Consider the following 21,409-nt stretch of genomic DNA (forward strand, 5'->3'; position numbering starts at 1 on the left):
GCAAAATGATCCTTGGTATGACCTTCTTGAAACAATCCCATATACTGTAGCTTAGTAGAAATTTGACGAATTGACTTGTTGGAAAGGTGGATTCCTATGAGAGTGCCACATTGAAAGTCACTGAGCTCTTCAGTACGGGCCATTCTACTGCCAATATTTGCCCATGGAGATTGCATGGCTGTGTGCTCGATTTTATACACCTGTCAGCCGTGGGTGTGGCTGAAATAACCAAATCCACTCATTTGAATGGGTGTCCACATACTTTTGTATATATACTGTATGTCTCAAACGTTGTTCTCACAGATGGATTATGTTGCGAAACAGAAGCAGGGTATGGAAGGGACCTCCTACAATGCTCACAGGGTAGCCACAAAACAGCCACATCCTCAGTGACACTGCAGCAGATGATAACTTTCAATATGTCATTGTGCACTGAACTTGATCACACAGTCTGTGACACAAATTAATGAATTAATTTGGCTTTAGAACTAATCGAACAATTATGCCATGTGGCATGGTTAGCAGAATCTATCAGAACCAATAAGGTAAGAATACTATCTGAATAGTATTTTTCTGAATAACATGAATAACATTGAAGTACAATATCTTTATTCTATTGTTAGCGTTGTCTACCATTGTTAGATTTCTTTGTGTGGGGTTTGGTGTTTTTTGTAAACACATTTGTTGCTTACATTTCCGGACTTAACCTTTGCTTGACATGGAAGTGATAGTCTTGAATGAATTTGTTTCCTTCTTCTCGACTCCAATACAGTACTATATATTTGTTTCATACACTTCCAGTAATAGTTATTTTATTTCAAGAAATGAACAACACAAGGACATATGTGATTTATTGTTTTTCAAGCTTTTAGGTGCCATTGATGATCTCAGTTATCGAGCAGAACAGTCCATTGTTGCCCTCATGGCTGTGAAACAACAGCTAATCAGCTCACTGGTGTTGTGTTACCTGATTCAATATGGTAAGTTGAACTTTTTCTCATCTATTATTTGTGCTATATATTGTATTGATTTTCAAGTTATGCATTTTCTCAAACACATAGCTAGTATGTGTAGTAATTAGTTAGATTAGCAGGAAATGTTTTACCACATCAGGGTACCAGCAGAGCCTTATATAGACTATGAGTCTGGGTACCATGGCACTGGCATCACACTGACCACATCATCCTTTTTTCCTGCATTCACAGTTGCATGTTTCTGCAATGTCACCTGCACCACAGACTACAGTACATCCCTGAACTGTTCCTGCTCAGGCACAGTGCCCTCGTCTCCCATTCTCCTTGAGGCAGAGTGCAGGTACACACTGTTCTCTATCACTGCTGTGTGTCTGGCCTTGCGCCGATAGATTTAAGAGAACACATGTATACATATTTATGTACTGTACAGTTTAAACATGTCATTTGAAGAAAAACATCTGAATGTTACATAAACCTTTTCATATTTGGTTTTGTTTTTCTTCACCAAAGCTGTATTTGAATATTATAATCACTCTTCTCTCTTTTCAGAGATTCTGTTGACCAAGTGAATGATAGCTGTGAAATAACACCCTCACAAAGCTGGTGTATAATACAACCAGAAGATTTTTTCATGTTAATATCCACTGACACTACTTGCACTGCAAGAGTAAATTACACAGGAAATGAAGACAAAATGAAAACGGATGACTCAACTGACTGGAAATTGTATAAATTAGGTAAGTGGAGTAGACCTATGTCTTAGGATGGTTTGTACTTTCCCCTGAACATTGCCTCTGATTCAGTGACAAGATATGGCATGAATAAGAAGTGTCTATTGTTAGCAGTATGGTCATCTTATCAGCCATTCTGCTGTGACAAATTATTTTCAGCAGTTTTGAACTTTGCACAGCTTTGAAATGACAGTGTTGAACAGTCTTTACAATGAGGGTTATTGTGTGATGTGGACTGAGTGTCTTGGGTTCTTATATATATATATATATATATATATATATATATATATATATATATCACCCGCATTTGAAAGCTAATATGGTACAAATGATTGAGCTTTGTGCACTTGATTCCATGCCTTTTTCATATAATGGTTCCAACCCAAGCTTCTCTGCCTTTTCTTCCGTAGTGAAGCCGCAGCATCCAGTCAATGTACAAGTGACAGAGAACATTGACAGCTACAACATCACTTGGCAGATGGATGAAAACATTTACCTTGATAAATTCTTAATGTACAGGGTGCGGATTACAACACATAACTATTTAAAGGTAAACAAAATATATTTACAATGTTAATCAATCAAATATTACAGTATGTGAAATACCAGGTCCCCCAAACTGTTAAATATAAGTTTTTCTTTTGACCTACAGGATCCACTCTATTACCCTGTAAGAGAAGACCAGAGGTACCTAGTGCTAAACAGCCTTCAACTGCAACCAGGAACTGAGTATGTGGCGAATGTTCAGGCCTCAGTGAACCCTGTGTGTAACTACCAAGGTCCCTGGAGTGAATGGAGCTCCACTGTAGAATGGAGGACTACAGGTACATCAATGCAGCAAGTTTAGATTTAACTGATCTGCGTTACATGCTTTTCCTGGGTATATTGGATTGGGACTTCATTTTTCATGTTATAGTAATGTATGAAATGGAGTAAAAATGTTCTCTCTTTCTATACACTATGTGTATTTTTACAGAAAGGAATGCTAAGTTATTGTGTCAGTGGCCCGTTTTACTGACCATTCTCCTCTGTTTGATCCTGTGCTGCCTCTTTAAAATGTGAGTATTCCTTATTTATGATCATTCAGGTAACAGTAACTGTTTGTGTTTGCTAAGCATTTTTGATCAGACACCAACTTGTATCCTCAATTTCTTCAGGTCTGCCAACAAATGAAATGTTCTAGCCTGGTCACCATCATACGTGCTACATCCAACTTCTCTGACTTTCGTCAGATGCCCTGAACAAACACAACAGTTGGCTAAAGCACAAATTGATCTGCGACCAGGCTAGAAATGTTCAGCCTCTTGGTGTTTTTATAGAAAGCGTGAATACACTATACACTTTCCTGGCATAACCTCCCACATACACAGAAACCACAGCTGATGCTCTTTACTTGCAGATACACAATGTACATATAGGGGTGAGAAGACACAGGAAGTCAGAGCTGCTTCTACATTATTATTATACCAAACCTAATCCATGATAGCGCGGTGATTAGGTTTGCACCTACATTATTAGTACACCACCCTATAAAACATTATAACACCTGCATAGAGAGAAATTCCATCCTCCCAGAAAATAAAAGAGTATTTGTGAAGACCTGAATAGTTCTGCTTATGTCACTTTCACATAGATTACAGTCACATATATTTTCCTTTGTGAAAGCAACCTGTTTGTCACTTGCCTCTACATCTCTTCCCTGCAGATTGTGGCTGAAGAGGCTACACTTGATCAACTATTCCCCAAGCCCAGAGGACTTTTTCAAACCTCTCTACCACACATATGGAGGGGATTTTAAGGTAAAAATACAGGCAAAAAAAAAAAATTCATTGTGTCTGTGGGACTTGTTTTAAACCCCTCCAGCAGGTGTTACCTGTAGGGGGAACTTCAGCATGGCCAGCAATAGGACTTTCCCATAATCAAATCCTGCAATGACTACACATATGAGGGGGGCATTATAATGACTCAGTCTGCAGGGGCTTCAAGGGCTTGCTTTCAACTCATATGTGGGTAGATGCTCAGTAGACATTGAGCTTATGTATTACATCACAGCAGTTCACCCCCCCCATCCCCCAATGGAAAATACCACAGGTAGAAATCTAAACTAAGATGTTTGCTAGGGTTATATTTAAATATTTTCCCCTTAGATTAGTATTTTATAAATATTCCAGAAAGGTAACCACTTATCTTTTCAGATTTGCCTTTTTATGTATTATTTACAAAACAATTGACACTCTTATGAAGGGGTAATATCCACGATGCTTAGTGAATAGTAAAAACATGTCATTTTTAAATGTAAAATGTATTGCCTTTTAATTTGGCATGAATACAACCAGTCATGATGTTTTCGTCTGATTAACCAGGTTTGTATCCAACGTTTTTATGCGGGTAAAGTACGTCAGATAAAAATGTAATGACAGGCCTGGTGGAAACAGTAAACGTTTACAAATGTCGACGAAACAAAATATGCTAGACAAGGTGAGATATTTTTGTGTCGGTAAAATGAATTATGCCAGAAATGTCGTTGGATACGCTTTTATGTGCAAATATTGATACCATCATTTCGAAGTAAACTTGGAGTCACGCGATCACGTGTTGTGCGTTCCTCCCAATATGACTTGATGGGAAAGCATGCAGTTTAGTTTATTAAACTACAGATTAAATATATTATGATTAACTTCACAGGGTGGTGAAAGTGCAATTGTTTAATAATCTCGCTCTTTTGTCCATATAATCTCATCATGTTGGCTATACGTGCGCTCTAGCCAGCAGCGCGCTGGCAAGAGCAGTGAGTAGATCCCAACTGTGGGGGAACTTAGTCCGGCCTTCAATTTACTCTTAAAAGCTGTAATAGTAGAATGCAAAAGGAATGATTTTGGAAATGGGTACTGCATCATCAGTTTTCCTCTTGTAATGTCAGTCATTGCATACCTTAGAGAGCTATTTTGTAACTTGTTATAAATGTCCATGTCAGCTAACGTTTTTTTTTGCTAGGTTTTTTAGCCCATGTATTTTGTAGTAATGTTCTAGTCACTCAAATATCACATGCATACAGATTAGACATGGCAAAATTTATATAATTACAAAAAAATGAGCTTTAAAACTGCTAAATGCTCTCTGCAACCCATGACAAAATGTGTAGAATTTCAGGAAATAATGAGTTTGTGTCATGAACAGTGCTTGTGCACAAAGAAATTGACGTGGGGGGCGCGGGATGTTCCCCAATGTTGGATGGGGTGGGGCACTGAGTGAAGACGTTTGGGAACCCCTGTGCTCGATCGCACGTATCAATACCAGAGATGGCACACTATATTTACATTTTGGGCATTTAGCAGACACTCTTATCCAGAGTTATTTACATGAGAAATTAGGGTTAAGTGCGTTGTTCAAGGGTACATCGACCGATTTTTCAAATAGTAGATTTAGGGGATTTGAACCAACGCTCTTAACCGCTCCGCTACCTGACAAAAATTATCACGCAAATTATTTTGTGAGAAAACCATGAGTTGAAAATGCGATGGAAACTTTTAAAATGATTTTTATGTGCACTACACCATCACGCACATCCTTTTATATGCAACAAGTCAATTTGATGGAAACATCTCTGGTTTTCACAATGCGCATATTTGTTTTATGCGGATTCGCATGAAGATCTGTAGCCAATTTCTTCAAAAAAGTAGGCTACTTGCGCACGTTTGTCCACAAACATAAACCCAGCATCCAAACAGTGCACTGTGCACCCGCCATTTGGTCTACTCTTGTAGCCTGATGCGTCTTGCTGCCCACGCGTGTTTCGGTCTCGGCCAGTCATCTCTGCCTTGGCAAAATGTCATTGTTCACATCGAATCACACAGTATATTGGAGCAATGTAAATTCGCTCATTTCTATTGCGACTGACAGGCGGCAACGATAAACTGTGGTGTAATAGCCTACAGTTTTCTGGCCATCTTTCATTTAAATTATTGTGATGGGCTCATGTTTTACCGGTATGGCATAATGCCACTATTTATTTTGCTGGTAATCTGTACGGACCATGTCAGTTTACTTTCACCCTGACTATAATTAAACTGTCAACTGCAGTAATCTTAATTTGTAAATATTTGTATGAACATAACAAGATTCAACAACTGAGATAAACTGAACAAGTTCCACAGACATGTGACTAACCAAATTGGAATAATGTGTCCCTGAACAAAGGGGGGGGGGGGGGTCAAAATCAAAAGTAACAGTCAGTATCTGGTGTGGCCACCAGCTGCATTAAGTACTGCATTGCATCTCCTCCTCATGGACTGCACCACATTTGCCAGTTTTTGCTGTGAGATATTACCCCACTCTTCCACTAAGACACCTGCAAGTTCCCAGACATTTCTGGGGGGAATGGCCCTAGCCCTCACCCTCCGATCCAACCGGTCCCAGACGTGCTCAATGGGATTGAGATCCGGGCTCTTTGCTGGCCATGGCAGAACACTAACATTCCTGTTTTGCCAGAAATCACGCACAGAACAAGCAGTATGGCTGGTGGCATTGTCATGCTGGAGGGTCATGTCAGGATGAGCCTGCGGAAAGGGTACCACGTGAGGGAGGAGGATGTCTTCCCTGTAATGCACAGCATTGAGATTGCCTACAATGACAAAAAGCTCAGTCCGATGATGCTGTGACACAAATCGATCCCGCTCCAGAGTACAGGCCTCGGTGTATCGCTCATTCCTTTGACGATAAATGTGAATCCAACCATCACCCCTGGTGAGACGAAACAGTGACTCGTCAGTGAAAAGCACTTTTTGCCAGTCCTGTCTGGTCCATCGAAGGTGGATTTGTGCTCATAGGTGACGTTGTTGCCGGTGATGTTTGGTGAGGACCTGCCTTACAAAAGATCTACAAGCCCTCAGTCTAGCCTCTCTCAGCCTACAGTCTGAGCACTGATGGAGGGATTGTGCGTTCCTGGTGTAACTCGGGCAGTTTTTGTTGCCATCCTGTACCTGTCCCGCAGGTGTAATGTTCGGATGTACCGATCCTGTGCAGTTGTTATTACACGTGGTCTGCCACTGTGAGGACGATCAACTGTCCATCCTGTCTCCCTGTAGCGCTGTCTCACAGTACGCACATTGTAATTTATTGCCCTGGCCACATGTGCAGTCCTCATGCCTCCTTGTAGCATGCCTAAGGCACATTCAAGCAGATGAGCAGGGACCCTGGGCATCTTTCTTTTGGTGTTTTACAGAGTCAGTAGAAAGGCCTCTTTAGTGTCCTAAGTTTTCATAACTGTGACCTTAATTGCCTACAGTTAAGAGAGTTTAAAGAATTTTGAAAATAATAATGGGAAGATGTTGCACAATCCAGGTGTGGCAAGATCTTAAAGAGACTTACCCAGAAAGACTCACAGCTACAATCACACAGTTGATCATGTATGCACAGTTGATAAATGAGGCCCCTGCTGATAGAAGCACCTTTGGTGGCGATTACAGTATTGACTCAGGAGTGTAAATGAGATATTTATGTATTTAATTTATACTTTTTTATCAAAAATGTATGAAAATGTGTTTTCACTCTGTCATTATTGAGGCATTATGTGTAGATGGGTGAGTAAAACATATATTTTATCCATTTTGAATTCAGGCTGTATCAAAGGGTATGAATATTTTCTGAAGGCACTGTATGTGAAAAAGTAGGTTTTATTGGAAACATACAATGCTATGCCTATAATAAAATGAACAGACATTAACCCCTATTGCTCAGCCCCGATATCTATGTACCTCAACCCACTAACCCTACACCCAATTACCCACACACCCCAGCCCTGTTACCCCAATGCCCTTACCCTACCCATATAAGCCCTATTTCTTACCCCTGGACCACAGTTCCTTTGCCAAAATACCTCATCCCTGTTACTTGCTTATCTCAGCCCTTTTCCCCACTTTGCCTAGACCATTGAAGTACCAGTGTACCCCACCTTCCCTCCATATGGAGCGTACCGAAGGGCCCGTTTAGTAGGGAAGTCTGCTGATTACGCCGAACATCCGCTCATTTAACTAAGGCTAGGTTAAAGCTAGGCCTGTATTCCCCAAGTATTCTGCTATAATTTCATAGATCAACTCATAATACAGTGGTATAACACATGTGCCCAAACCCCATTCACTTTTATTCCTACCACAAGCTTGCTGCCAGAAAGGATTTGAATAGGCAAATAGACATCCATCCAGACCCATTAGCTGTATGAGCCTTGTGTATCCCTACACCCCATTACTCATAAAGTAAATCCATGGGCACACTCATATAAAACAGGTCTACCCCAGTGCCCAAGCCTCAACGTTCATACAAACCAGGTCTACTCTTTTTGTTTTTTGACCACTTTTCTTTTTGTTGTTGTCTTTTTTTTCCATTGGGGTGGAGCTACAGGTACAATATTAAAATTCATATAATTTAATATTCTGTTCATATCATGTTTCCCATTCATTATTTCACGCATATATTTTTGTGTTGTACCTGTGGACTGCCACTCCAGAAAAAGAAAACATAATTTGTATCATATCATAGTTTAAGTAATAATAAATTCAGAATGTAGAAGAAAAGAAAACAAAAAATAAGTGGGCCTCCAAAAACCACCCCCATCCTCCCATCCCATTCCCCCGACCCCACCCAGCTAACAGTCTCCATCCCATCTCCAAATACAATTATGATTCAAGCCCATATTAATAAATGTCAAAGAAACATAGTCTACAAGCTGCTATCTCCTTGCCGATGGCAAATTCATCTGTTTTAACATTAGGCTATGTTTTTATTAGCCGACCATTATTTAAATTCCCTTGTGGCGCACTCAAGAGACTTTTTTTGTGCAGATGCACCTTTGATAAAGGCCCCGCTGGTTTCTCAACTACAGTTACATAAACATCCAGTAGGGGGTAGTGATGTCCATGGGAAAATGAAAGCATTGCATAAAAATAAAATATTTTGAGATTGGCCAACATTGAAAGAATTGTAGAGAGAGACATAGATTCTCTGTCTGAAGTCAGTGAACAACCCATGGTGTCAAAACAAGTGCCTATTCAGAATGCCATTATCAATTTGTACTGGGCTGGGCTTTGGTGGGGCACAATGTGGACTTGTTCTGACATCAGTCCAAAAGATCCCTTTTCATATCATCCAGAGTATAACTGTTGCACACACATACACATACACACACACACACACGAATACACACACACACACAAATATGCGCACACACACACAAAACAAATAGATGATGATAAATAATTTATGGGTAAATGTAAATAATCTTTTCACATAAAATTGTGAAAATGCAAGTATTTGCAAAGAGTGCTGAAATATTTTACTTCCTCTGTGGTTGTAGAGAGTCTGGCAGAACACCAGTAGCTCAACCACAATCTTGCAAGCTGTCCTTTGAAATTATCTTGAGAAAAATCTCAGAAAAAGACTCCAAGATGTGTCCATGACCAGGGTCGTAACTAGGTTTGAGTTAAAGTGGGCTCAGATATATATTTTTTGAAGTTGAAGCTTATTTACTGCATTTCTATACAAATAAAAAACTTTCAAATGCTATTCGGAGAATAGCAAAAATGACACTGGCCATTATCACCTTGGCTGCTGTAGGTTCATTCACCTCAATCTATCTACAAACAGATAGCCTATTAGCAATACAGTTGTAATGTTATATCCCTGAAAGGGGGAAAATATGAGACATGATTCTCACTGACACGTAGCATCTGCGATTGTTCAGTCATTTGTAATGATACAATCATTAAATCATCAACTCTTTACATACTGTAGATGTCGCTTTCCTCAAATTGCAAACACTGAGTTTGTAAAACATTAGGAACAAATCAAAATCAAATCAAATCAAATTTATTTATATAGCCCTTCGTACATCAGCTGATATCTCAAAGTGCTGTACAGAAACCCAGCCTAAAACCCCAAACAGCAAGCAATGCAGGTGTAGAAGCACGGTGGCTAGGAAAAACTCCCTAGAAAGGCCAAAACCTAGGAAGAAACCTAGAGAGGAACCAGGCTATGTGGGGTGGCCAGTCCTCTTCTGGCTGTGCCGGGTGGAGATTATAACAGAACATGGCCAAGATGTTCACATGTTCATAAATGACCAGCATGGTCGAATAATAATAAGGCAGAACAGTTGAAACTGGAGCAGCAGCACAGTCAGGTGGAAGTTGAAACTGGAGCAGCAGCATGGCCAGGTGGACTGGGGACAGCAAGGAGTCATCATGTCAGGTAGTCCTGGGGCATGGTCCTAGGGCTCAGGTCAGTTGAAACTGGAACAGCAGCATGGCCAGGTGGACTGGGGACAGCAAGGAGTCATCATGTCAGGTAGTCCTGGGGCATGGTCCTAGGGCTCAGGTCCTCCGAGAGAGAGAAAGAAAGAGAGAAGGAGAGAATTAGAGAACGCACACTTAGATTCACACAGGACACCGAATAGGACAGGAGAAGTACTCCAGATATAACAAACTGACCCGAGCCCCCCGACACATAAACTACTACTGGAGGCTGAGACAGGAGGGGTCAGGAGACACTGTGGCCCCATCCGAGGACACCCCCGGACAGGGACAAACAGGAAGGATATAACCCCACCCACTTTGCCAAAGCACAGCCCCCACACCACTAGAGGGATATCTTCAACCACCAACTTACCATCCTGAGACAAGGCTGAGTATAGCCCACAAAGATCTCCGCCACGGCACAACCCAAGGGGGGGGTGCCAACCCAGACAGGATGACCACAACAGTGAATCAACCCACTCAGGTGACGCACCCCCTCCAGGGACGGCATGAGAGAGCCCCAGTAAGCCAGTGACTCAGCCCCTGTAATAGGGTTAGAGGCAGAGAATCCCAGTGGAAAGAGGGGAACTGGCCAGGCAGAGACAGCAAGGGCGGTTCGTTGCTCCAGAGCCTTTCCGTTCACCTTCCCACCCCTGGGCCAGACTACAATCAATCATATGACCCACTGAAGAGATGAGTCTTCAGTAAAGACTTAAAGGTTGAGACCGAGTTTGCGTCTCTGACATGGGTAGGCAGACCGTTCCATAAAAATGGAGCTCTATAGGAGAAAGCCCTGCCTCCAGCTGTTTGCTTAGAGGCAAACAGCATCCTAATATTGAGTTGCACCCCCCTTTGTCCCCAGAACAGCCTCAATTTGTCAGGACTACAAGGTGTCAAATGCGATTCAATGCTACACAGACTTGTGTCATATTGGCTGGATGTCATTTGAGTGGCGGACCATTCTTGATACACACGGGAAACTGTTGACCGTGAAAAACCCAGCAGCGTTGCAGTTCTTGACATACTCAAACCAGTGCGCCTGGCACCTACTACCATACCACGCACTTAAAATATTTTGTCTTGCCCATTCACCCTCTGAATGGCACACATACACAATCCAAGTCTCAATTGTCACGAGGCTTCTTTAACCTGTCTCCTCTCTTTCACCTTCATTGATTTGAAGTGGATTCAACAGGTTACATCAATAAGGGATCATAGCTTTCACCTGGTCAGTCTATCATGGAAAGAGCAGGTGTTCCAAATGTTTTGTACACTCAGTGGATAGTGTTCACTTTTGTATTCCTAGGCATTACGAATCAAGCTCCGCATAAACAGATATCCAACTGGAGCACACAGACAGTGGTGTAAAGTACTCAAGTACAAATAGTTTAAAGTACTACTTAAGTCGCTTTTGGGGGTATCTGTACTTTACTATTTATATTTTATTTATAACTTATTTTTACTCCACTACATTCTGAAAGACAATGTACTTTTTAAAATTTTCCCTGACACCCAAAAGTATGTTTCCCTGACACCCAAAAGTTACATTTTGTAAGCTTAGCAGGGCAGGAAAATGGTCCAATTCACGCACTTATCAAGAGAACATCCCTGGTCATCCCTGCTGCCTCTGATCTGGTGGACTCACTAAACACACATGCTTCATTTGTAAATTATGTCTGAGTGTTGGAGTGTACTTCTGACTATCCAAAAATACATTTAAAAATTAGAAAATTGTACCTTCTAGTTTGTGTAAAATAAGGAATTTTAAATTATTTATACTTTTACTTTTGATACTTATTTGAGAAATGACATGTATTTTTGATACTTAAGTATATTTAAAACCAAATACTTTTAGACTTTTATTCAAGAAGTATTTTACTGGGTGACTTTCACCTTTAGTTGAGTCATTTGCTGTTATGGTATCTTTACTTTTACTCGAGTATTACAATTGGGTAGTTTTTCCACCACTGCACAGAGATAATCATATTATCACATTCACATTAATTATTAGAATATTACTTATGATTCTGTATTAATATCAGTGATGTAGTGGTACATAAAAGTGGGTAATTCACTGATATAAACGGAAAAGTATTCCATTTTTATAACTGTATTGTTTGCATTTCAATTGCATTTTAATGTACGCCATGTCAAGATGATCATATTGAAACATATCTTCTTTTTAAGTTCCTAACTTGTTTGATAAGACTAGTACAAATATGGGGCAGAGACCCCCAATGAACCACTGTACTAACCTCTCTCTGCTTAGCTTCCTCTCTCTCCTCTGCTTCCTCCTGCATGCATTGCAGCCTGCCTCAGCCTCGATCACCACACCAATGTCTCAGTAGCAAACTCTCTGTAAAGCAAAGTTATTATGATAACCTAGTAGCCTGTATGTTGCTCCTGCTGAGGTATGCTCCGTTTAACGTTAGCTTCTTACTTCATCCTTCTATCTGACTAAATAATACTAGCCAGAGCACTTCAACGTTGGTTAGTGCTATCCACCCTAACCCCCACCCCTACCAAAACCTTACCTAAATCCTTACAGTAACTATTTTACATTTCAGCTATAATGCGTTAGGGACGTCCCAAGGATTCCGAATAGCATGGACCCTTCAAAGTTACTACAATAGAAGTCTCTACCAACAGCTAGCCACCTGCCTGACTGTCTATTTACCCGTTGTGCTCTCATTCTCCGAGAGTCGTTTTTTGTTTGTTTGGGTGATTGTCTGTAGACACGGCAGGAGTCGCTGGACGGTTTCAAACTCGCCTTTTGTCCGGCATCTCGCAAACACTGTCAGAAGCCGAGCAGCATCTCCATTTTTGCCTACTCAACTGAGCCGACTCCGAGCTTGGGTAGCTCGTTTCACGGCCCCAGCCTGTTCGCGAGAGGGTGGAGTTAATAAGAGAGGTGCATGTGCTACTAAAAAGGAATATCCAGGGGACGAAGGTGAACATAACGAACTGACAACTATTCACTAATCGTTGGCAAAGAGAATACAATCGTCTTCAATTCTGTCATTTAGCAGAAGCTCTTATCGAGAGCGATTTACAGTAGTGAGTGAATACAATTTCATACTTGTTTTTCTCCTCCGTACTGGTCCCCCGTGGGTATCGAACCCATAACCCTGGTGTTGCAATCGCCATTCTCTATCAATTGAGCTTTGATCAACGCTGGGAGAAATATTTAGACTCATAATTGAGTTTCTTTATTTTGTACAAACTATATTGTAGCAACCTTAACCCAAAACCTAGCCAAAAGGTTTGGACCGAAACTGAGCCAATTGTGCACTGCCCTATGGGACTCCCAATCACGGCCGGGTGTGATACAGCCTGAAATCTAACCAGAGTCTGTAGTGACGCTTTTAGCACTGAGATGCAGTGCCATAGACCACTGCACCACTCGGGAGCCCAAATGGTAACAGTTAAGGTGTTGACTTGACAGTCGCTGGACCTATGTGTAACGGATGTGAAACGGCTAACTTAGTTAGCGGTGCGCGCTAAATAGCGTTTCAATCGGTGACGTCACTGGTTCTGAGACCTTGAAGTAGTGGTTCCCCTTGCTTTGCAAGGGCCGCGGCTTTTGTGGAGCGATGGGTAACGATGCTTGGTGGGTGACTGTTGTTGATGTGTGCAGAGGGTTCCGGGTATGGGCGAGGGGACGGTCTAAAGTTATACTGTTACATATGTTCGAGTTCCCGTTGGGGCTACACCCCCAAATTTGCTACACTGGTGTCAGAAGTGGGATGGAGCAAGGGCGGCCATCAGAAAGCAGTGTACACATGAGGACACACTCTCCTAAAGGTAATTGGTAATGTAGTGACCTTAACCCAACACCTAGCAACCTCATCAAGAGGTTTGGACCTCTTGGTGTATTAGTTAAGGTGTTGGCTTGACAGTCGCTGGACCTGGGTTTGAGTCCCAGTTGGGGCTACACCCTGAAATTGCTTCGGAGTCCTCATATGTAATTATGGCCATGTCCATGACAGTCACATCATTTCAGAAGATTTAGTAAGCAGGAAAAAGCTAATGAAAGATAAACCAGAGTTACTGGAACCTGTGAAAACACCCTCTTGCAGCAGCCCACAGAGATAAGACACTGATCTTGCACGCACTACAAGAACTGTAGATTGGTGTCTTCACTTCTCTGCCACACACGAGACACATTAGATCGTATTCCTGCTCAACCTAATGTAAACCTAAACTAATCCGTTTTTATAAAGGATGTACTTACTCTATGTTGCCCTTTTGCTAAGCAGTATACATTTCTCTGAACTGTACAGATGTTCTGTGAGAAGTTCATAGTCATGAGAATGTCCACAGGGTTTGGTTATAGTTGAGGAGCACGACATAGCTGTACTAACTATGCTGTCTTATAGCATAAGGTCAATGTCAGTGATGAACACGCATAAAGTCCCTGATCATATAGTATAAAAATAACCTCACAGCAAATTATATATTTTTTTTTAAAGAAAGCATTTTGTCAATATATGATAAGCACAGTCAGGTAGATGTTTTTAAATGCCCTCTCTCTTTAGCTCTCTGACAGCTGTTAGTGGTGCAGTATGGCCACTTACTGCTGTCTTTTCAGATGAAAAACAGTGAATAGATTCTGCTGAATTGCTCTTCACCCAGATAAGGTATTCTGGTGAAAAAGCTTGTCCATGCATATCTGTGGGAAACATCTTGTTCTAGAAGGGTTCATAGTTGTACAAAATAACTGCCACCAGTTTCATAAACATTTCTAAATGTTAAAAAATAAAAAAGGTCATTCTTTCTTTGATCGATCTTCATATTGACGACCGAGGTTACCATGACCTGCTACCAATAACAGTGATAAGCTCTCATTCAACCTTTTGCATTCAAGTGTAGCTCAGTTGGTGGAGCATGGCGCTTGCAACGCCAGGGTAGTGGGTTCTTTTCCCGGGACCACCAATACGTGAAAAATGTAAGCATGCATGACTAAGTCGCTTTGGATAAAAGCGTCTGCTAAATGGCATGCTGTTTAAACAGTATATATATATATATATATATACTGTATGAGCCTATAGGGGCAAGGGTTTGTTTCTGCACCGGGCGGGCCTACCTTTCACCTCAAGTGTACCTATTGCTCCTTAATCATCCATTTTTTCATTATATTTTGCAGAAATGGGTTGGACCTGTCTTTATCTTCAGTGAGCTGGATCCCTTGGAGAAAAACCCACCTACACAGAGGATGACTGAGAAGCAGCTAGACATCCTCGGGCTGTCCAGGCTGAGTGTGGAGGAAGACAGCTGCAGCAGCAGTGGGGACCAGGGCACCTGTCACTCTGCTGGACACGTCTCCATCAATACTGTGATGGTGTCTGGGGAGGAAGGAGCTTTGTCAGGGAGTTCTTGGGTGACATACAAGTGCAGCCAAGGTGGGGAAAGCTTCTCCCAATATACTGGAGGTAGCAGAGGAGGTATGGACAGTGAGACGGAGGGCCCTCTTGGTGCTGGGGCAGAAGAGGAAGGAGGGTTATCTGGGCAGAGTGGAAGATGGACATCAACGGGCCTGCCTGCTATGAAGTGGCAGTTCCAGCTACAGGCCTGCAACTATCAACCAGAGCAGATTTCATTGGACTCAGAGGACGGCTACCCTCCTATGGTGCTGGATCTGGACAGTGTGGACACCATTGACAGTGGAGTCTTTGTTGAGTCTGACTGTAGCAGTCCTGTGAACACTAACTTTGAGTCTGAGAAGCAGATAGACTCTGCTTTACTGAGTGGGGTAGGCAGTTCCCCTTCTGAATATGTCAAACAGTGGGTGACGGGTAACACTATGCAAGAGGAACCAACCGACTCAGGACAGAACAGGACGATGTGAGTTCTCCCTCATCTCCTGTGTCACTGACAGTGTTTCAGCATATTTGTAAAATTCTTTACTTTCCCTGGCATAGGTATATTGTTCATATTGTCATCATGTTTTTTTTAAAAGTGGAGTAGGAATGATTTCTTCCCAACATAAAAATTGTTTGTCGTAGTAATACAATAATATTGTTTGACAATCAATAGTTGTCATGTTGCATTATGTAAATAGATGTAGATTACTCATTTTGGCCTTCCCAGACCTAGATTTAGGCCTTCATGTAAATTAATCATTTTTATGGCTTCATTTCTCATGCATTTTCCATGTGGAAAGGGTATTGTTTTTATATCATGTTTGACACCTAATGTTTCTTTTGTTTGTGACAATGGATCCAGTTGAGTTTGCATTCATTTTCAACCACTTGTTAAATCTTTAAAGGGATAATTCACAGTTGCTACATCCATTTTTTGACTTGTAAATTAATTATATAAACTCATTTATTCTTGAAGAATATAACTTTAAATGCCTCATGAGCTTAATTCAACTGTCATACCCAATCAGAAGACAAAATATAAGCTTGTTTTACTCCAATGTTTGTAAACATTGTAAGTGGAAACAAAAACTGTACAGCCTCAAAATATGCTTAAAATGTTGATATATTGGATGGTCATTCCTTGCATCAATAGCGCTGTCTATGAATTTATGAGTGGTTACATGTCTCCAGGCCCATCCCTCAGGTATTACCAAGACAGAGGCTGGTGGCCACTTTGTTATTGTTTCAACTAATGATTGCTCATTTAAAGTACACATTTTTTCTCATATGCATGATAATGTCCCATAGGGGTCAAAACAATATTATTAAGTTATGGGAGCATTCCAGCATTCAGATATTAGTCTCCTTTTTCTGTACGATGCATAAATGCATCAGAACACAGATGTAGGTCTGCTTTAATGCAGTTCTGTCATTTCTCTTTACCATTCTCATTTGCTGATAAGAAATTATAGCTACTTGTGACTGTGAACTAAAAGCTTGCAGCGGTAGGCTACATCTGATAAATTGACTCTCCACTAGGTATCAAATTCTATAATCTAGATGTTGCCGTTGCACTGTTATCACAATGAGTTAAACCACTGTCTAGTTTCCGTTAACCTCTCAATCTTTGAGAAATGTGAAACAGATTGATTTGATTGCACTGAAGAGTATGATAAAACACATTTTATATTAATTTCAGGAATATTATAATAAACTATAGCTTAGTTCATTATATTCATGATGCTTAAATATGACTTGTACACCAACATATCACCTTTTTTTTTAAATTACAAGTGTGTAATGTGAAATAGAAAATCTTAGAGATATGTTCATAAAAAATATTACGATGGTTAATTTGAGCAATTAGATAGTAATCAACTCTGTCACAGAGAGGCATTGAAGAAGGCGTGGAGAAGTGAACAGCTTTCATATGATGACAGGACCTGACTTCCTCTCATCGTGTTGTTATAGCATTATGATGCTTGACTTCACTCATTCATTCTCTCTGAGAGATGCCCTATCCACAAGACCCATGCACAAGGTAGTATGGACCTTTCTCCGAAATGTTTTCCATTGTGTACTTTCCACATTATGATAAAATGCACAATTTGCACATTATACATGACTTATACATGTTTTTCCTGGTTTAGCCCTACACTCATGCTAAGATGAAGCTTCTACTTGCACTTTGTGCAGTTTGGAACATCATCCAACTATCAGTGTGCTGCTCTTCTGGAGGTACTGTACAATAGTCCATTGTACTGTTCTTTTTGTTCATGTTCAGATTCATGTCCAGGAGTAAAATATCATAACATAGGTGACATAGGTTGTGATAAAAGGGTGTGTTTCTTCACAGAAATGACAGATCGACTCACCTGTGTATCTGATTATTGGTTTACAATTACCTGTACTTTGAGCATCACTGATGAGCCTGCAGGTGTCAACAATACCCACTACTGGTTGAATTTTACCTGGTCTGGTGGAGTTGGGTGAGCCTTATTGTGTGCAGATGATGGATTCTTATGTTATAAATCTCTTGGTTCTGTCCATTGCATGAAGTGGAGAGATGAATAGACAACATTAAATGGAAAAAAAAATATGCAGAGGATAAATCATTTCTAATATCATTTGAATCACACAAATTATTAACATTTTTCCACAGGATTACATTCAAATGTCCACTGGTGAAGATGGGGGACAGTTATGGTTGCACATTTGTGGCCGATTTTGATAAGAATGTAACGTACCACGGCTCTTCATTTAATGAAATGGACTGTTTCAATGTACAGCTTTGTTATAACATTGACTGCCAATCAAACTTGACAGGCTTTGAACCATTCAAAAATAGTAAGTTCCCTGTGAAGATTATATTGATTTGCAATTCATGAAATATGGCATGAAATAATTATGATTGTGCAAAATATAGCTGACAAATATGTGTAATGACTAACTCTCTGTCATCAGTTCAACCAACAGCTCCAAGTCATCTCGCTGTCCAGTGGACTTCAGAGGGTTACAAATGCACTTGGCAAAGTGGATATGAACACCATCCATATATAACAGAGTTCCCTTACCAACTTTTCATCACCAAATACCATGGCAATAAGAGCGAGGTAAATAAAGAGAATCTTAATAAAGAGCATCTTAATAAAATTCATGCTTCAATTGTTAAAGTCAATGGTTGTTTGCTAAATTGTTTCCTGGATTTTTTTCTCAGGGGTTTTGTTTGTCCCCTCAAAACAAATCTATTTTAATTGATGCATCTAGACTTGAGCCAGATACCACATATGTTCTGAAAGTGAGATCCGGGCTATATAAGTCCTCTGGATATAAAGGACAGTGGAGTCCGTGGAGTGCATTGGTGCAATTGAGGACTGATGCAAAGGAAGGTGAGAGAGATCTGCTTTTTTATTTTGACCTTTATTTAACTAGGAAAGTCAGTCAAGAACAAATTCTTATTTTCAATGACAGCCTAGGAACAGTGGGTTAACTGCCTGTTCAGGGGCAGAACGACAGATTTGTACCTTGTCAGCTCAGGGATTTGAACTTGCAACCTTTCGGTTACTAGTCCAACACTCTAACCACTAGGCTACCCTGCCGCCCCTTTGGAGACAAACTAGTTCAATCATATACCACTCTTACCTATCGCCTCTTTGTTATTGTCCCAAAATATGCTATGGCAAACCATTTAGGCTGTGTTTAGACAGACCAATTAGTGATAAAAATATCAGAATTGGGCTGCTTGTCTAAACACAGCCATTGATGCATATACTAATTTTCTCCTTCAGCAGAACCAACTATAGTCCTTGTCCTCAGCAAGTTTGTATTTCCAGTTTGTGTGATTGCTGGAGTTCTGTTGTTTGTATTTTACAACCCCACGACAAGGTAACTGGTCTTCTTCAGAAACCCATACAAATACTTAAAAATTGTGTCATGAGAGAGCGAGACTGATTTGGAAGCAAACAAACACAAATCATGTGCAATCATTTGTGTCATAGAATGAAGATAAAAGCTTTCTATGATGTGCCAAGCCCAGCCCCTTTTTTCAAACCTCTCTACAAAGATAACAAACATTTCCAGGTAAAGTCTACTAATTAATTTATTATTTTCCCAAAGTGGTCCTCATATCACCTTCAAAATGGTCCCTGGGATACAGTTTATATCTTAATCATTTTTTCTCTATAGGACTGGCTTGAGTCCGAGTGCAATCTGATACAAACATACAAAACAGAAGAGCTCCTGACCATCGATACTTTGATTATTGAGGCCAAACCTATAGCAGAGGACCAGGACTGTTCAGCTACAACACCATATCCCCTAGCACAAGTTCACACTCCCTATGTTGGTCCCTCAGTGATGGACTGGGTCTGCAGTAACAGTGCAAATGGAAATGGTCCAGGGGACATTCCTTACACCCAGCTGCCCTGCTCTCCCCTAGAACTCCTGTTTGGAGGGAAGGGCACCTCTTTCTCTCAGGACCCTTCGGTCGCCTGTGAGGGGGACTCTGGATGCGAGGACTTAACACTCAGCCCTGAGAGCAGCTTGCCTAATAGTCCTGTATCTAGTGAGCCAGAATGCATCTGTACTGATTACTGTATCCTACACGAAACCTCTAAAGGTTTTATCCCCACTGGTGTGTCCAAAGAGGTCTCTACTCATCCCTTGAATAGTTATTGCATAGAGGGACCAGGTAAGGAGGAAACCTGTGCCACTGAGTGAAGTTACCAAATGTTACATCATATGCCAATAGGACACAGATGGCCTACTCCTTGGGTTTTGATAATGTACTGAGCAAGGGGTGTCATAGTCTTTACAATTTCCTAAATTACTAGGGAGTTTTTCCTAGCCACCGTGCTTCTACACCTGCATTGCTTGCTGTTTGGGGTTTTAGGCTGGGTTTCTGTACAGCACTTTGAGATATCAGCTGATGTACGAAGGGCTATATAAATAAATTTGATTTGATTTGATTTGACATAATGTTGACTTATGATCATTTGCAGTTTCTTTTTTTAAATTCTGAAGTAGAATTGTGTATACTATACTGTAATGAGATGTGTTTCTGTCCGTTTGAAATATTGTACATTTTTTTATTACTGTATCAATTGTGTGATAGCTTAAATAGCTACTTTGGACCAGTTTATTTCATAATTTATCTGCACTGATGGCACTAGAGCCATTGATCCTTCAGTATGTGAGTTAACCACCAGAGGATGCTGCGACTCAACACTTAGAGGAGAAATTGGCGAGGTGCAGTTTCTTGGATGACAATTTGAGCTCTATGTAATATTTTGAAAGTAGTTTGATAATCCTGTAATTACTATGTCCTTTAATTTGTTTTGTATTACATACTTGTTCGCTATTGTAAATACAATAATACATTGGTATGGTTTATATGTATCGTTTTCTATTTCGCAAAAAAGTAGATGAGTAGCTATAGTTATCAGTAAAGACAATTGCAACAATATATATGTATAGCCAACCAATGGTCTTCAACTTGCTTCATCTTTCATTCTTGGTGCAATTTCAAAACATGTGCGCGTGCTACAAATGAACGAGAGTCAAATGTTTTGTTGTGATATGACGTCATGTTTCGGGAAATTAACCCAGTATGTAGCTAGTTTGTTTTAGGACTTCCATCCATGTCAGCAAGCAACCACTGGCCAGATAGTGAGTATCTGCCTGTGTTGCATTAACTGTCAGTTGATTGTGGGAATGGTGAAAGTCAGGCACTAGTGACCTTAAACTACTAACGTTAGCTAGGCAGTTTAGAGTGTGCGGGTAAGATTCACTTTCATGTTCGGTGTTGGGTACTGGTACTGGCTAACGTCAGCTATATTGCTACCTTAGCACATCCGTGTGTGCAGATGTCTTCTCAAATTTGAGAAATGTATTGACTGACCAACACTTTTAAAACTGTGGCAGCACTAGCCGACTAAACTTTTTGTTTTTAAATATTACGGATTTCAGCACCCAAAGAATAGTCCGCATTTACAAATGACATTGTCCTGTGTAAATGCGGACTATTCTTTGGGTGCTGAAATCCGTAGTTAAAAAAAAAA

At 40.6% G+C, this 21,409-nt stretch overlaps 1 protein-coding gene and 1 long non-coding RNA gene across 3 annotated transcripts in view; one reads left to right on the plus strand and one right to left on the minus strand.

Annotated features, from left to right (window-relative positions):
• Positions 1-386: 386 nt before the first annotated feature.
• On the plus strand, positions 387-20,739 carry LOC115110336 (interleukin-21 receptor-like). Of its 2 annotated transcripts, XM_029635912.2 has the most exons (15): positions 387-545; positions 866-980; positions 1,206-1,314; positions 1,524-1,711; positions 2,116-2,255; positions 2,358-2,529; positions 2,682-2,763; positions 3,411-3,504; positions 15,134-17,391; positions 17,501-17,588; positions 17,707-17,839; positions 18,013-18,197; positions 18,315-18,463; positions 18,568-19,430; positions 19,536-20,739. In XM_029635912.2, exons 2-9 carry the CDS (start codon positions 923-925, stop codon positions 15,833-15,835), a joined length of 1,545 nt encoding a protein of 514 aa, XP_029491772.1. In that variant the 5' UTR covers positions 387-545; positions 866-922; the 3' UTR covers positions 15,836-17,391; positions 17,501-17,588; positions 17,707-17,839; positions 18,013-18,197; positions 18,315-18,463; positions 18,568-19,430; positions 19,536-20,739. The 2 variants fall into 2 exon arrangements, with proteins under 2 accessions (XP_029491772.1, XP_029491770.1); XM_029635910.2 differs by lacking the exons at positions 387-545; positions 866-980; positions 1,206-1,314; ... (3 more) ...; positions 2,682-2,763; positions 3,411-3,504 and having other exon boundaries at positions 15,838-17,391; positions 18,568-18,739; positions 19,139-19,235; positions 19,349-19,430.
• Positions 8,360-21,409, minus strand: part of LOC135564660 (uncharacterized) — a 529,018-nt gene continuing 515,968 nt past the window's right edge. Inside the window, exon 3 of the long non-coding RNA XR_010461187.1 lies at positions 8,360-10,072. This is a non-coding gene — a long non-coding RNA (uncharacterized LOC135564660). The remainder of the gene's footprint in view (positions 10,073-21,409) is intronic.

This window comes from Oncorhynchus nerka, linkage group LG26 (assembly GCF_034236695.1).
Source record: "Oncorhynchus nerka isolate Pitt River linkage group LG26, Oner_Uvic_2.0, whole genome shotgun sequence".
Taxonomy (NCBI): domain Eukaryota; kingdom Metazoa; phylum Chordata; class Actinopteri; order Salmoniformes; family Salmonidae; genus Oncorhynchus; species Oncorhynchus nerka.